Source organism: Marmota flaviventris, chromosome 2 (genome assembly GCF_047511675.1).
Source record: "Marmota flaviventris isolate mMarFla1 chromosome 2, mMarFla1.hap1, whole genome shotgun sequence".
Lineage (NCBI taxonomy): Eukaryota > Metazoa > Chordata > Mammalia > Rodentia > Sciuridae > Marmota > Marmota flaviventris.
The window spans coordinates 178,183,564-178,195,541 of NC_092499.1; the positions used below are offsets into that span (position 1 = coordinate 178,183,564).

At 49.0% G+C, this 11,978-nt stretch overlaps 1 protein-coding gene across 2 annotated transcripts; it reads right to left on the reverse strand.

Annotated features, from left to right (window-relative positions):
• Positions 1-407: 407 nt before the first annotated feature.
• Pdrg1 (p53 and DNA damage regulated 1) lies at positions 408-6,881 on the reverse strand. 2 transcript variants are annotated; one of them, XM_027945303.2, is made up of 5 exons: positions 6,698-6,881; positions 5,170-5,245; positions 4,079-4,150; positions 1,982-2,062; positions 408-1,252 (listed from the first exon to the last, which is right to left on the reverse strand). In XM_027945303.2, the coding sequence occupies exons 1-5, from the start codon at positions 6,782-6,784 to the stop codon at positions 1,170-1,172; spliced, it is 399 nt and encodes a 132-aa protein (XP_027801104.1). In that variant the 5' UTR covers positions 6,785-6,881; the 3' UTR covers positions 408-1,169. The 2 variants fall into 2 exon arrangements, with proteins under 2 accessions (XP_027801104.1, XP_027801103.1); XM_027945302.2 differs by having other exon boundaries at positions 4,079-4,153.
• Between the last annotated feature and the right edge of the window lie 5,097 nt (positions 6,882-11,978).

Genomic DNA, 11,978 nt, shown 5'->3' on the forward strand with positions numbered 1-11,978 from the left:
TTTACGTCTCAGGGTTATTACAGGGAAAACAGGGATTTCTACACAGAGATGCGAATTGCAGGTCTGGGTCAGATTTGGCTTCCATAAGGTGTTTTACCTGACTGAAACTCAAGTTTCTAAACATTTGATCAGCAATATTTAAAAAACAGGAGATTCAACCTAATCACCTGATTTCTAGCTCCTCTTGGAAGTCTTATGATCTGGCCATACTGGCCCATGTTCTTCCATCACTTGGGGCCAAGTGGAGCGAGGGGACCGTGTGAAGTGCAACACCTCATTTGTTACTTTTTACCTGTTTGAGCCTGGTATCATTTTAAGGGAAGGGCCTCCTCCCTTCATAAATTATATTTTTAAAGGAATGCTATGTCCTCAGTGAAAGACTGAATGAAGTGACAACTAGAAACTACTTGTTTGTACAGCTAACATTTATTGATCCTTCAATAAACACAAAGGACAATTCTGTCCTCACAGCACAGCTATCCTAGCATCTCAGGCCAGGAAGAAGCCAAGTCTGAGCAGCACCACTGCCTTTAAAAGCTTTCAGAGGCACTAGATATGAACATGAGCTAGGAGGTAAGCTCTCCCTAATGCATTCTGCAAGGCCCCACTGAGAGCAGCTGTGGGGCTTGATAAGCAGCACCTGCTCCAGAAAGCCAGCAGGAAGGACAAAACTGGAGGTGGGGGAAACATGGGTCTGCCTCATGGATGGCGGTGATGAACAGAGTCCGAGCTTCATTCAGAAGCCACCTGCCAGCCCAGCCTCCTGCTTTCCTTCCATTGTTACACATGCTGCCTGAAAAGGCCTCCCCCCACCTAGAGGAATGCTGGCAGGAGCTTGCGCTCCACCTCTCCCTTCTCCCTACCCAGGGCCCATCTGGACAGCAGGCCATTGTTGAGAAGTGCCTGCTGCAGTCATTCAACACCCCCACACACCTACTGGTAGCAGAAGGGCCTGTCAATAGGTCTTGTGTCCACCAAGCCTCAGTGGTCAGACAGTAGAGAGGGACAAGCTGAGGGATCCCACAGCAGCCAAGTGCTGCAGACAGATAGAGGAGCCATAGCCATATTTCTGACACCCGTGCCCTTATAGGGCTGATCCTGTCCTTGCAGGTTTCAAGGTTGGAGGGTTGGATGCCGGTCCATAGGTCCCCCATCTTGGTACTTGAGTCTTATCCTTTCAAGATGACCTTGAGAGCTTTAAGCTCATCCCGGTTGAGAGGATTCAGATTAAAACCCTTCAGCTCCGGTTTGCCTGGGGGGAGAAGAATTCATGAGCAAGTTGTGCTTCCTGCTGCCCAACCTACTGCTGGCTCTGGAGTCAGGCCCAGGAAAGCGGCTAACTCTGCATTAATGCTGCCAAACAGCCTGTCTGACAGGATGGGCCTCAGGTTCTGCAGCGCACTAGAGGATGCACAGCAACACAGCTCCAGGGCCTCAAGAACCTGCAAAGTCACAGCTGCTGCCTACAGAACTACAGATTTATGCCAGACCCCATCACAGAAATGCTTAGGTTTACCTAGGATTTTAGTTCTGACCTTCACCACCTGAGCTTCAAAAAAAAAAAAAAAAAAAATTAATTTTAATTGATTTTTTTAGTTGTACATGAACACAGGCCTTTATTTTGTTTACTTATTTGTATGTGGTGCTGAGGATCGAATCCAGTGTGTCACATGTGCCAGGTAAGCGCTCTACCACTGACCCCCAGCCCCAGCCTACCACCTGAGTTATTTGGGTCAGAATTATCATGGTCCCTACATCAAGTGCTGGCATATGATATGACATCACCCCAGGCAGTTTCTGGTGCCTGGAAAAGAAGCTAAGACAGGAGTTAAAAGACCCACAAACCTCCCTATCCATTTTATCTCTGGGTGGCTACAACCACTACTTCAGCACATGAAGCTCCCATCACTGTCCATCCTGTCCTTCCAAGTGTGACTGATGGTTCCCTCCCCTCCTGGTTCCAGGTCCCCTAGGGCAATACCTTGGGCCTCAAAGAGGCGGTTGACCTTCACTTTAAGTTGTTTCCGGAGTTTTTCTATTTCTTTATCCAGGCGGTCCTGATCTGAAAAAATGAGGCTGTATTAGAGAGAGAGAAACCCAGCCTCCCCCTAACCCCCTCAAGATGGGAGAATTTGGGAAAGAAAAAGGGACCTCAGAAACCAACTGAGGAAGGGCTAAAGGCAAGAGGAACATGACCTGCCCAGGACGAGGCTTAGGCATCCAGTTCCCCGACTCCTGGTTTAATCATCTTTTTTTCGTTATGCAAAGAACACTGAGGTGGCCAGTGGATGGCTAGGCCACCTCAGCACGGCAGGCCACCGGCCCTCAGTGAGCAAGGGAAGATTTAAATGTGAGAAACAAAATGAGGGATCTAGCCAACCTTGATGGCTGGAAAATAGATGACTGACGAATTTTACAAACCCGATTCCATCAAGGTTAGGGATTCTTAGAAAATGTGTGACCTGAACAATCAATGGGCAACTCTAATGCTTCAGCTTAATATAATTAACCTTGAGGACAGAGAAAGTGACCCTAACTCACTTCTTAGGTGACATGAACCTAAGAAGTTGTACATGACAGAAGCAGCTCTCAAATTTTAACCATCTATCAAATGTTATGAAATCCCACCTGCTATGGGTAACTTTCTGGCTAATCTGTCTTCCCTCAGACTTTCGATCTTTTGGCTGGGGAGAAGCCCTGGATAGCCAAGCTTCAGGCTCTAGACAATGATCCTCTTTATTCTTTCCCCTACCCCCAGTATTAGGGATAGAACCCAGGGGTGACTTACTACGGAGCTCCATCCCCAGACCTTTTTTAAAATTTTAAGACAAGGTATCACTAAGTTGTTGAGCCAGTCTTGAACTTCAGACCCTCTTGCCTCAGCCTCCCAAGTCACTGCAATTACAAGTGAGCACCGCTGCATCTGGTTCAATGGTTCTATTTCTCATTGTAAATAGGAAATAGTGTCTCCTGAGTCCGTCTAGTCAGTGTATATCCCTGAGAACATTGATATGTCCTAGAACCTCTCTAGGTACAGTGACTAGATCACATCTGTGGGCCAACAGAACCCAGAATTAGATCCTAAACCCAGATAAGCGGCCCTGCTGAAAGCTCAGCCTGAGCAGCTTCCGGCCCACCACCAAGCACAGGAACTCTTTATCTAACCACACTGTGACTGTGTTTTTCAAACAAAAGCTGGAAACTCTTATAGACTTGATCTAGTTTCCTGAGAATTTTGGTTTCAAAGGGTATGTATAAAGAAGACACTCTGTCTTCAGGAACCGAGGAAACCTTGCTGATCCTGTTGGTCCATATGATTTCAAAGATAAGGAGAAATATGTGTAATGTTTTCCCAGTCAAGAACCCATGTTTACAAAGCCTTTTGGCTTCTATGATGTTTCTCCAGAGCTTTCAGAATTTTCATGGTTTTGGAAACAACACGTTAGGTGCCCAGGCTGTGGCAGACACTAGAAGTTTGCTCTCCCCAAACTTCTGTTTTCAACCAGTCTCTACTGCAGGGGACGTAAACACAAAGCTCACTTGCAACTATGAGTAGGCTTGTGACTTAGCTATGGATGGCCTCGGCCAATGAGGTATTGCCAGGAAGTCCCTGGGGAGGATGGCCTTACTTCCAAACAGAATGCAAGGCCATATGTAGAGGGTCATCTGCCTTTCCTTCAGTCTGGCACATTATGGGATATGAGGCCCATAACGGTGACATGAGAATATACTAAAGTGCCACTGCTGGGCAGCTGTGGCAGTCTTCTGGGCAACTTCCTACACGGGAAAAATAGAATCACAGTTCCTTAAGCCTCAATTTGTTGGGTCTTCTGTATTTTGTAACCCAGCTTATAAACAAGCACTATGCTATACATATGCTATTTCATCTCAACTTTTTAACTGTGCTATTTGGATGTGTCCCCTTTTACAGATGAGGAAATAGCCCATAGTGACAGAGCAGGGATGAAAACACACATCAGTCTGAACCCTGTAGCAGAGCTGCCCTCCATCACACTGCCTGGGTTAAAGCTCAGCTGATGTGAAAGGCAGCCACATCCCTATCCTCTGGAGGCCTTACCTTTCTCAATCATTTCCTTCGTCTGAGGGTGAGACATCTTGATAAACATGCTCCCAAAGCAAACTATCACATCTTCTGAAATAGAAAACAGTCATTTTTTTAACAAGTATTTATTTTTAGCACCTATTATCTGCTGGATTGTTTCAGATGCTGAGAACACAGCAAAAGAAGACAGGGCTCCTGCCATCATGGAGCTCGTGTTATAGTAGATGGCAGGGAATAACTATGATTTGTTAGAGCCTGATAAGAGCTGGTGTGAAAAGAAAGCCAGTTAAGAGGAATACTAGGGAGAGGATGCATTACTCATACCAGGTGGTACAGGCCTCACTGATGATGTGATATCTGACAAAGAACTGAAGAAAGTGAGGGTGTAAGCCTGGCAGACATCTGGGGAAGAGGGAGTCAGGCAGAGGAAACAGGAACAGCAAAGATCTGTAGTGTGCTTGGTGTTAGGAACAACAAAGACAGTGTGAGTCAATGAGTGGGGGTGGGGGGAATGTTTATGGGGGCTGGGTTGCATGGAGTCTTGTAGGACAACTCTGGTACTCTGGTGAGATAGAAAGCAACTGGAAGGTTTTGTACATGCTACTAAACTTTAAACAAAATGCAAATGTATCCCTTGGCCCCAAGGCCTTTCATTATGACCTGATTGCTGCCCATCTCCAAGCTTATCTCACACCTTGCCCCTCTTACTTACTCTGCCACAGCCATCTGGCCTTATCCAAAGAATATCACCCCCTCCCTTCCTCCTGGATAGTCTCAATACCTACCCACATCCAATCTTATCTTTAGCTTTTGCAAAATTTCCAGTTATATATCTTATGTTGTTTTTCTTATCTGTACAGCTCAAGGGCCTAAACCGTCATTTTTATATATATCCCCCATCTCAATGTCTACCATCATCAGTGAGACAAGAGCTAATAATGGCCTATCGAACAGTGACATATGCTCCTTCACCTCCACAGACTTGTTTTAATTTCCCATGAGACTGAATCACACACATTTGTGGCCTCCTGCCCCATATCTAACAAAGACAAGGTGAACGACTTCAAAGACTGAATAGATCTCCAGGTAAGGAAGTCTCAACTTACCAGAGAGGCTGAGATCCTTTTGTAGGGCCCTCAGGCCCTCTCGGTTCTGATTCCTTTTGGTGTCCAGGTCCACAATCTGAAACAGGAGCAGACTAAAACTTAGCTGTCTCTTGCCCCAACCTGTCTCTTCTCAACAGATGAGGGGCTGCGAAGATAACATCCTGCCTAAACTAGATTCAACTTCCAGGTCTTTAAAGATGAGGCCTTGTGCAGGTATCTAGTCCCCACAGAAGGTGCTAAGAAAACATTCACTGACTAAGTGGGGGATTTTATATTATCCACTCACACTTGTGGATATATCAGAATTACCATGGAGTGGAAACCTTTTCCCCAGACATTGTAATTAAGCAGACCTAAGAAGCTCTGTTTTTGGAAAAGCTCTTCTTGTTAATTCTGATCTGGTATTATAAGAAACCCAATAATAAAAGAGCTGGGCACCGTGGCACAAGCCTGTAATCCCAGCAGCACCTAAGACTAAGACAGGAGGATCACCAGTTCAAAGCCAGCCTCAGTAACTGTGAGTCGCTAAGCAACTCAGTGAGACCCTGTTTCTAAATAAAATACAAAATAGGGCTGGGGATGTGGCTCAGTGATTGAGTGCTCCAAAGTTCAATCCCTGGTGCACCACCCCACCAAATGGAGCTATGAACAGAACCTACCTTGTAGGTACCTGAACAAGAAACTGAATAAGCTAACACAGTACCTAGCACACTGCATGATAAACTTTAGCTGCTATTTTGATTCTCATTTGGCAGACCTTTAAACAGTAATTTGACAGGCTCTTCCCAAGACCCTCTTCTTCTCAGTGAATACCTGACCCCCTCTCGTGTGTTCTCACTGGAGATGTGAGGAATTCAGGAACCATACTTGATTCCAATGGCTCAGTCACTCCTTTATCTAGACATTATCACAACCTACTGAGTCCGTCTCCAAAATATGTTTCTGATCCATTCCCTTTTTAACATCACCACCACCACCTGGTCTAGATCCATCTCGAGTCTGTGCTAGGACGACGGCCCCTTGCAGGTCTCCCTGCCTCCACCCTTGTCTCCGCCCCCACTATATTGTGCACTGCACGCAGCAGTCTCAGGGATCCTTTAAAAACCTACCCGCCCCCCAACCTATGAACTACCTTCAAGCATTAAAATTATGAACCAGACCCACCCAAACTTCCCTGTGCGGGTCTACCAGGCCCTAACGTTTCCTCTCGAGCCGAATCACAAGGCCCCTCGGGCCTCTTCCGTGTTCCTCTTGTCCCCTCGGAGCCCTGATCGGGTGCAGCACTGAAATCCACCAAGGGGTTCAGAACTGCGTTTTGAAAGGGATGCTGGGGAGCCCGCGGGGCCAGAGAGGGGCAAGAACGGGAATGCCCTCTTAACCAACGCCCGCCAAAAAAGGGCCCAGGCCGAGCGACGGACCCACGTCGGCGCAGCCGCTGGGCCACAGCAAAGCCCAGGCCAACTCACTGCCCCCCGCGCACTTCCGCACGGCCTCGCCGCTGGGCCCAGGGCCGCGGATGGCCTCCCACCTGCTGCTTATCCGCCAGCACCTCCTCGGCGAGTTCCTCCACCTCCACCAGGTACTTCAGGATCCGCTCCGCCTCCGGTGACAGCATGGCTCCTGACAGCTCCGGTCACAGATCCGATCAGGCCCCAAGCTCCACTCAAGCCGCACCGAGGCCCCGTCCGCGCAAGCGCCGCTGGAGAGGGCTTCCGGCGCGCCTGCGCAATTCAAAGAACGGTGACGCGCAAACTTCACGCACGGGGCCGAGAGGCGGGGCCTAGCGTGGGGTAGGTCTGAAGCGCCCTCTGCAGGCCGGGACAGCACGACTCTCCCAGCTGCCGCTGTTGCCGGTACCAGGGATTGAACCCAGGGGCGCTTAACCACGGAGCCGCATCCCCAGCTCTTTTTTTTTTTTTTTTCTTTTTTTGAGACAGGGTCTCACCAAGTTGCTTAGCGCCTCGCTGAGTTGCTGGGATTACAGATGTGTGCCACTGCCCACTAGCCCACTTTCTTTCTTTAAGTGAAATTTATTGGGTTTAGAATTGTAGGTTGACTTTTTTTTTTTTTTAAAGCACTTGAAAGATGATGTTCTCTTGTCTTCAGAATCATGTGACTTTTAATGAGATGTCAGTTTCATGGTCTCTTTTTCCCCACCCTTGAAAGTCAAGCACTCTACCAGCTGAGCTAATCCCCAGCCCTCTGTTTCTCTTTTGCTAGCAAAGCAATAAACCTTCTTCTCCCTTTTTCTCAAGACCTTGTCTTCGTTATTGGATTGAAGACGAGGAGGACAGAGGCTTTCGGCTACACTGTTACATCTAGAACTTAAACATAAAATGGTCAATTAAACTTTTGGTATTCCTGCCATTTGTATTTGGTCTGCGTCTGTTTGCTTTACCAAATAAACATTTTGTTATTGTAAAAAACAAAAACAAAACATACAAAATAATAGAAGTCCCCTAAAGATCTCCATGCCTAAACCCCTTATTAGTATAGCAGCCACATCCAAGGCTCAGAGAGAGGAGAAGACTCTGACCTCCTGCCTCCCTGATTCCAGCTTTTTATTCTCCTCTTTTGGCTCCTGGCAGCATCGCCCTTTCACATTCTTGTCTTACTTAATCACAGCAACATTTGTATAGACAGGATTTGTTTGTTTGTTTGTTTGGTACCAGGGATTGAACTCAAGGGTACTTGACCACTGAGCCACATCCCCAGTGAAAGGAAAGTGAGAAAGCAAGAGTTTCTTTCATCTAGCCCTATTTTGTATTTTATTTAGATCCAGGGTCTCCCTGAGTTGCTTAGCACCTCACCTTCGCTGAGTCTGGCTTTGAACTCATGATCATCCTACCTCACCTCCCGCCCCAAACTGTTGGGATTACAGGCCTGCGCCACCATGCCCGCCTAGACAGGATTCTTATTGCCCCATTTTATAGTTGCAGACTGAGGCCAGAAGGACAATGCCTCACCAGGCATGGTGGTGCACACTTGTAATCCCAATGATTTGGGAGGCTGAGGCAGGAGGATCACCAGTTCGAGACCAGTCTCAGCAACTTGGCAAAATCCTGTCTCAAAATAAGAAGTGAAAAGTAAAGGACTGGGGTTGAGGCTTAGTGGTAAAGCACCCCTGGGTTCAATCCCTAGTTACAAAAGAAAAGAGAAAGAAAACACAAGAAGGGCAACGCCTTGTCACACAGCCAATCAGGCTCAGACCGGGTCTGGAAGTGCGCTGTCTCCACTCCACAGCTGTCTCTGGACTCTTGCCAAAATTGTGGCCCCAGAAACGCAGTAGCACCTCTTGTTTGCCTGGCCTTCGGCTGCCTGTAACTACCAGAGACACAGCTAATTCTCCCTGAAGCCGCCTGGTGAGGGGAAGAAGGGAGGTTCATTAAGGATTCTTCATCGAGGGTGAATCTGTCGTCAAACCCAGGATGTTTTGTGTAAACACCTTCTGGTTCAGAAATGCAGACGCAGGCCTGGGAAGGAAGCGGGGCATTTGCCAAGGAGAGCCGAGCCTTACTTCCGGGCCTCAGAGATGCCTGTACCCTAGCACCAGGTGTCTCCCACCTTGGGGCTGAATGAGGGCTGGACAGGGTGACCCCTGACCCTTGCCAGATGGGTCTGCATGGAGAGGGGTGGATGGAGGCTCCCACATCAGCAGTTTCTTAGAGGCCACCCCTGGCCGCTGGAATTTGGGGAAGTGAGTCATTGTCATAACCAAAACTTCAAGATGATTAGACCCGGAAGGGCTCTTGGAGATCACTTAACGTTTCAGATCCATTTATTTCAAAAATGTGTATTGACTTCCCAGCCTTGTGATAGGGAATCTGCCATGAGCAAAACCAGACATGGTCCCTGCCCTCAAGGAGCTCCCAGTCACTGGGTGAGACAGATAATCCACAAAGGAGCATGTAAATGTTCCTCAAATTAGGTGGTGATAAGTGCTAGAGGGGAAAACAGAACTGAGCAAGGTAGAGAGGGAACTTTGCACGTGGTTCAGGAGGGCTTCTCTGAGGAGGTGATGGTGGGCCAGGTGGCTGTCTGGGGGAACAGCATTGCTGTAGAAGGAACAGCAGGTGCAAAGGCCCTGAGATGAGCCTTTGGAAGAACAGAGAGACCAGTGCCAGAAAGAGAGGGAGAGAGCAGGAGATGGGGTCTGAGGGGGAATGGAGGTGTTGAGAATACCAGGCTGGAGACAGCATTGTCAGTGTCCCGCCCCAAACCACAAACTCCTCCCTGGACCGCAAGCCTGTGACTGTGGCTGGTCTCTGCTTGCTGATGCAGGTTAAGTAGGGAATGCGGGTGAGTTAACACCTGCAGGAAGGAACCCCACCAAGAAGTCAGAGGAATTAATGATGGCCTCCCGGTGTCTTTGTCCTGTGGATTGTGGCTGCAACCATCCAGAGGAGGACGGTTGCTGAACCCAGGGACAGTGGGGCAGTGACCCATGGTGGGGCCTTTGCACACACTCCACCACCAGCCTGGATGGATTTTCTTTCACCTGCACAACTTCTTCAAATCCCCCACTAGGCCAGCATCTCTTCTGACCCCTGCAGCTTCCTGGGTTCTCCCATCTCTGCATTTATCAGATGGATTGTTTTGTTTTGTTTTGTTTTGTTTCTCTGAATCTCTCCCTTTGACCATGAGCTCCTCAGGATGGGAAGTGAGTCTCTCATGTTTACTGTGTATCTCCAGATGCAAGGATGCAGCCGGGTACACAGTAGGGCACACAGTAGGCACTCACTCGTGCACTGTTTATGGAATGAATGACTGAACTTCCTAAAATCCAAACTATATGAAGACGAACAGAGCGAACTCAGGGCAACCAGCTCACCATCACAGGAGGCAGGCAGGGGAGTCACGGCTGGACCACCAGGTGCCCGGAGAGTGCAGAGGAGCTCAAGGTCTGGGCAGGGTGGTCTTTTCTAACCCAGAACCTCCATAGCATAATTCTGGAGTGTGTCCCCAGCTTTAGCCATCCCAATCCAGGGAGGTGGCTTCCGGGGCTTTGGTGTGTGAGGACTGGAGCCAACAGGAACAATGCCCATTTATTCTCCTTATGTCTTTTTTTTTAGCCACTTCTGTAGGTTCAGTGACCAGCCACCCCCATCTCTCCTTGGGGAGGACTGCCCTCGGGCTGCTGGAGCCTCTTGGAGGAACCTTCAAGCATAGCCTAACATCTCAGCCATCTTCCTGGCCTGTGGCAAGGCAGGGGTGGGGTGGGTGGCAATGAGGTGGAGCTTACATCCTGGAGCTGCTCTGCAGGATCTGGCTAAAGCAGTCCCCCCATGGAACTTTTTCTGAGATCACAACCCTGCTCTGTTTCCTCTTCTTCCCTGTCCTGTCTCCCCCAAACCTTCATGGTCAAAACCCTCTAAGGCTCCCATTTCACTCCTCACCGAGGCCCACAGGACCCTACATGACCTACCCTCCCTCCTTGAGTTCTCTCCTACTTCCTGGCGATTCTCATAAAAGTCAGACTTGGTCCTACCCCAGGGCCTTTGCACTGGCTGCCCCCTCTGCCTACTCTTATCTCTGCTACCTACATGACTCTTCCTCACCTCCTATAAGTTTTTGCTTAAGTGTCACTTTCGTAATGAGACCCACCCTGACCACCTTAATCATAAATGCAACCTACACCCTCCCAGTACTTCTGATCAGCTTCCTCTGCTCTGATGTTTCTTCTTTTCTGTAGCCTGTCACCTTCCAGCAGGCTATGTAATTTCCTTACTGATTAAGTTTAGTGTCGACCTCCCTCTGCTGTAAAGGACACGCTATGAAGACAGGAATGTTTGTCTTAAATGCCTAGAACAGTACCTGGCCCATAGTAGGTGCTCAATATACATTTTTTTAATAAAAGAGTGAAGAGATGAGCCCAAATCCTCACCAAAATGGATTCTTTCTGAGTCCAGGCTCTTAACACGGATGGCAGATGCTGAAGAGGGAAGTGGCAGCTCAGGCCAAGTCTTCTTGAAAATAAGGTTCTGGAGTTTGTTCTCAGAGCAATGAGAAGCTGTCAGAGGGTTTGAGCAAGCACGGGCATCACTGGGTTTGCCTGGTGAAGCCCCTCTGGCTCTGGTGGGAGGGTGGGCTAACAGGGGCTGCTGTGGTACAGTCCTCTGGGTTGGGTGTATGTGTGTCGGGGTGGGAGGGGACGCTGGGGGCTTGAAAGGGTGACTAGGCTAAGAGGGCTCAGTGTGAGAAACCAGCTGGACATCCCAATTCTCCAGGCAGCCTGGGTGGCGGCTCTGCCAGCTCCAGCCCTTGAGAGATCCAAGAGACCCAGCACCCTCCCCACACACACCGGCCTGTCCAGCAGATGGCTGTGTGCTTGCCTGGGTGGTCCCTGGCCCGCCCTCCACTTCCTTTGTGCCTTTGAGGGCTTGGCAGGTGGACGGGAAGCCTCCGCTTCCTCTCCTCCCCTGACCCAGAGAATAATCTCTTACATTCATGGGATTCCCCTTTGTGCCCTCCCTTTATCCTCCCACATCCCTGGGTGATGCAGAAATCTGATTCCCATTGGGCAGATGCGGACACTGAGGCCAGGAAAGAGGCTGGGACCTTCCTGAGGTCATGCAGCCAGATGGGGACACCAGGTGGGGACAGGTCTGCCAATTTCCCACGCCTAGATTTTTCACCAGGCAACAGATGAACCTATGGCTTGATTTGGTGCAGGCCCAGAACAGTCCATGCCTCCCTGAGCTGCTCTTCACTACTACCTGTATTCATTCATGTTAAATTCCATGAATAGGTTCTTCTTATCAATATTGCTGGGGGTGGTAGTGCAAGCCTGTAGTCCCAGCGACTGGGGA